The sequence below is a fragment of the Halyomorpha halys genome, unplaced genomic scaffold (genome assembly GCF_000696795.3).
Source record: "Halyomorpha halys isolate HHAL.00 unplaced genomic scaffold, Hhal_1.1 Scaffold171.1, whole genome shotgun sequence".
In the NCBI taxonomy this organism is placed as follows: Eukaryota; Metazoa; Arthropoda; class Insecta; order Hemiptera; family Pentatomidae; genus Halyomorpha; species Halyomorpha halys.
This window is the reverse complement of record NW_027115842.1, coordinates 102559-106593: the sequence shown is the minus strand read 5'-3', so window position 1 is coordinate 106593 and position 4035 is coordinate 102559. Positions and strand designations below refer to the sequence as shown.

At 31.5% G+C, this 4035-nt stretch overlaps 1 protein-coding gene across 1 annotated transcript in view; it reads right to left on the bottom strand.

Moving 5' to 3' along the window:
• Window positions 1-8: 8 nt before the first annotated feature.
• LOC106678988 (motor neuron and pancreas homeobox protein 1) overlaps window positions 9-4035 on the bottom strand; it is a 91716-nt gene continuing 87689 nt past the window's right edge. The window contains exon 3 of the mRNA XM_067052805.1: window positions 9-2162. Coding sequence (XP_066908906.1) covers window positions 2010-2162 — 153 coding nt within the window. The 3' untranslated portion in view covers window positions 9-2009. The remainder of the gene's footprint in view (window positions 2163-4035) is intronic.

Genomic DNA, 4035 nt, shown 5'->3' with positions numbered 1-4035 from the left:
ACATTTAACACAACATCATGAATACCCCTAATATATGATATTAAAATTTATGTATCAATTCTTCAGGGCAAAAATTAACATTAGTTGAAACTAATAGCTAAAGTTGTCATGGCAACGACCCTCATTCATGAATGAACCATTGATAAATAAATATTGTATCCATGACAATATTAGCTATTAGTTTCATAGTTGCTCAACTCTGACTCCAGGGATGTTTCACTTAAGAAAACTTAGAAAGAAGAATCCAACAATTGAATACATACCAACATTACATAATTATTTACATATATATATATATATCCTACTGCTGGCTGCTAGACTGCCAAATCAATACTTTGTTTTTTAATTTTAATCTTTGATACGACTACAACTATTTATTTACAATATCTAATAATACTACTTGCAATTCGAGTTGTATTTACGACATATCTTTACAATGGACCATTTTGCTTTATTTTTTTTAGCAAGTTTTTATTTTATTCGTAACCAGAAGATTATAAAATTGCTTTGCTATCTATAATATTGTATCGAGTCTGTATTGTAATGCAGTATGAGATAGAAATTTATAATAATAATAATAATGAGGCTGAAAATAATAATGGCAGTGATAAAGTACTAATTCAAATTAGACATGGTTGATGAAAATTATTCACTAATATCAGAATGTAAATATCGATAAATTAAACTTATGTTTATACAATACTCCTACGTTTCGGCAAAACTATGTGGACTAACATTTTTTAAATATGCCATAGTTCTTTTTTTTTTGTCAAATTTTTATTTTAGCTCTAGATGGTCAGTTTAGTTTGGCCGAAACGTTCAAAATGAAGAAAATAACATCATAATTTTTGTGTTTGATTAAAAATATTCACTGATTATCAATTAAATTCAAAGTGATAATACAAGAAGTAAATTGTATACAGTTGATCTAAAATACATGTCAATATAAGGTAAAAAATATTTCTTAATGTAAGCACAACCAAAGTTTCTCACATCCTATAGGAAGATAATTTTTAAATTTTTATTAGTCTGTATTATATAATTGATGTGAGATATGGAATCTATAATTGGTTTGTCTGGATATACTTAAGGCGTTTGTACACGTTTGCCAAACGATGGAAAATTCGAACATGGGCAAGAGTATGAATGAATTATATAGATTGACTGGTAAAGTTGACCTAAATTTGTGACAGTTGTGTCGATTTTTGGGTTAAAATAAAAGGGTACTTGTGCTGGATCCATAACTTTGTGTTCAGTTAGTTCTGTTTTAGAACTGCCAACAGATCGAGTTTTAATGAATTGAAGAATTCAATACGATCTTATCAGTGTTTCTCATAACAGCCACCAGGAGCGCTGTATAATAAGTATTTATCATGATCTTAAAAAGCGTTTTATGTTATTAATATTAGGGCTGCATGAATAAATGACTTAGTTATTAAATTGCATTAGAAAGATTGGAAGCTTTATTATAAATAATAAAGTAATTATAACGTAATTTTTTTAAATGATTTCGTGTCTTCATAATAACCATGACCTTAATTTCTATTCGTCAAACATTGGTTGTACTTACATTAAGCAAAAGATATTACAGAGTTGTAGCAAGGAGCTGATACAGAATAAATTGATCATATTAAATATAACATGGTATAATTTAAATTACATATAATTTTCGAAGGACTCTGTTTTTGGTATTGATGAAAGTAACATAAAAATGCAGATTTCGAAGATTTTGCAGCAATTTATTTTGGTAGTCGACGGGTGCCAGACTATATAACGTCATTTTAAAACTGTACATGGAGGTAGTAAATGGTAGATTGAGTATTTAGGTCGAATTTTATATTTACTGGACATTGGACTTAGTAGGATAGATATTTCTGCCCTCTTTGGATCGCTCATGGTACTAGTGAACCTTGATACGTGTCAGGACTGAACATATCCTTCAATGTTCTCATCTTACCCGAGATAATAAATATATATATCTATATACAATAGGGCTGTCGGAGGCCCCCCTAGGCCACGTAGGGGCGGTAGAGGGGCTCCGCTGTCCCGTGGGGACTGCCCCGGGGCTGCTTTTCCTCGAGGGGTTCCTTCTCCTTGGCCTCCGCCGCGGCCTTCTTGCTCCTCTTCCACTTCATCCTTCGGTTCTGGAACCAGATCTTCACCTGTGAACAGGAGTTAGGATAAAAAATATTGGGTCATCCGGTAAATAAAGTAATAAAAAGTCTAGACATCTAAGTAAGGAAGAGCACCGGAGAAGATTATTTTGTCCGTTATCCGTTATACAGAGGTTTCGGTTAAGAAATGTTTAATATCAAAGCAACAAAAAATGAAATTAAGCTATGATATCTCTAAGCTCCCTTCCTATATAAAAATATATACAGGGGTTGAGGACGGATAATGTTAGAAAGTTTAGTAGCAGGACGATTTCCCAAGGAAGGTAAGGTAACCGGATTTACAACAGAGTTGAAGGGATTCCAGATAAGAGAAATGGTTAAGGGAGGTGTGGGGTGTAATGGATGACAGTTAGTTTCAACAATAAGGAATATTTATTTATTTATTGCTATTTACAACTGTACAATATAATACATTTTGTAAATTTGATCTTAGTTAAAATGGGGTGTTACAGGCGTGTAGAGAAACTACCCATTGGTTGTACTCTAATGACGTTTCACATTAGCACGTCTCGTGGCTAAAGGTTATAAACTAAAGGTTTATAGCTTATATACAAATGGAATTGAGTTCTGGGGCTCTACCAAACCATCAAATTCCTCCCGCATCCAATCCTTACAATCTTAAATCCTTGATGCTCCTTATTATGTTACAAATAAACTTATCCACAAAGACTTTAACATCCCATTCGTTGCACATTTGGCCCAAAAACCCATCCTAAGCCACTAGTTCTTAATCTCTCATCCTCAACAGTCCCTTATAATCCTCCGAAGCGTCTGAAAAGGAGGCCACGGGCTTTTTTTTTTTAAATTGATATTTTAACATAAAAAATACAAGTAAATTTGATCATAATGACATATGATAATGATATGATACAGCATGTAGTAGAAACATTTTACAATATAAGGTCACGAGGCCATCTTCTTTTCAGGCGCCTCGGAGGATTGCCAGGAATGAAAGAGGAAGCGAGGTTAGAAACTAGTGGGTTTGGGTTGTTAGGGATTTTCTAATGGAAGGAGTGATATCTGGTTCGGGCTAGATCAGTTACATATGGAACATTAAGGTCTTTATGGATGATTTTATTTGTTACAAAGTAAGGAGCATTGAGAATAAAAATAATTATAAATCATGGAAGTGAAAAGAGTTGTGAAGATCATATAAATGATTATGACTTGAGGACTAGATTTTCACACGTATTCTATCGTCTATTCTTTTCTCTTACTTAATTTTATTATTATTTGTCTCATAAGCCTTTATCTTCTTATAATACTTAGACTATACATGTATTTTAATACTATTTAGTATTTAATGTTAGTTGTTTTCTAATCATTCTGTAATTCTTCTTATTCTTAGGCTTGAAATTTTGGCCGAAACGTCGGCAGTAATAAATAGGTTTATACTTATTTGTATTCTTCACGGACCACAGCCCCAATAATCTTCTCCTCATATATATTGTTCACGGTCAAATATCTTCTCATCATTATTTCATTTAGGTTTTCTTTCAAAAACTAATTTTGTAATTTATTAACATATGCATATTTTACGCAAAGGACTTCTCTGCTATTATGACATTCATTTATATTCAGTCTGATTGTCAGTCTGAAGTGTGGAGGGATTTAAAATTTATTTTTATTCTTATTCTTATGTCCTAGTTTAATTTATCATCAGTATTTAATTTAAAGTTTACAAATAATATTTACAATGAGGTGTATATAGTTGACCGTAGATTATTGATTGAAGAAGATGTGGCCAGCAAATAAAATAATAATAAAAATAAATAAATACAAATATATAAAATAATACAAACTATGGACAAGAATTGTAATCAACTAATTTATATTTTCATTCCATTATTGTCTATATTTA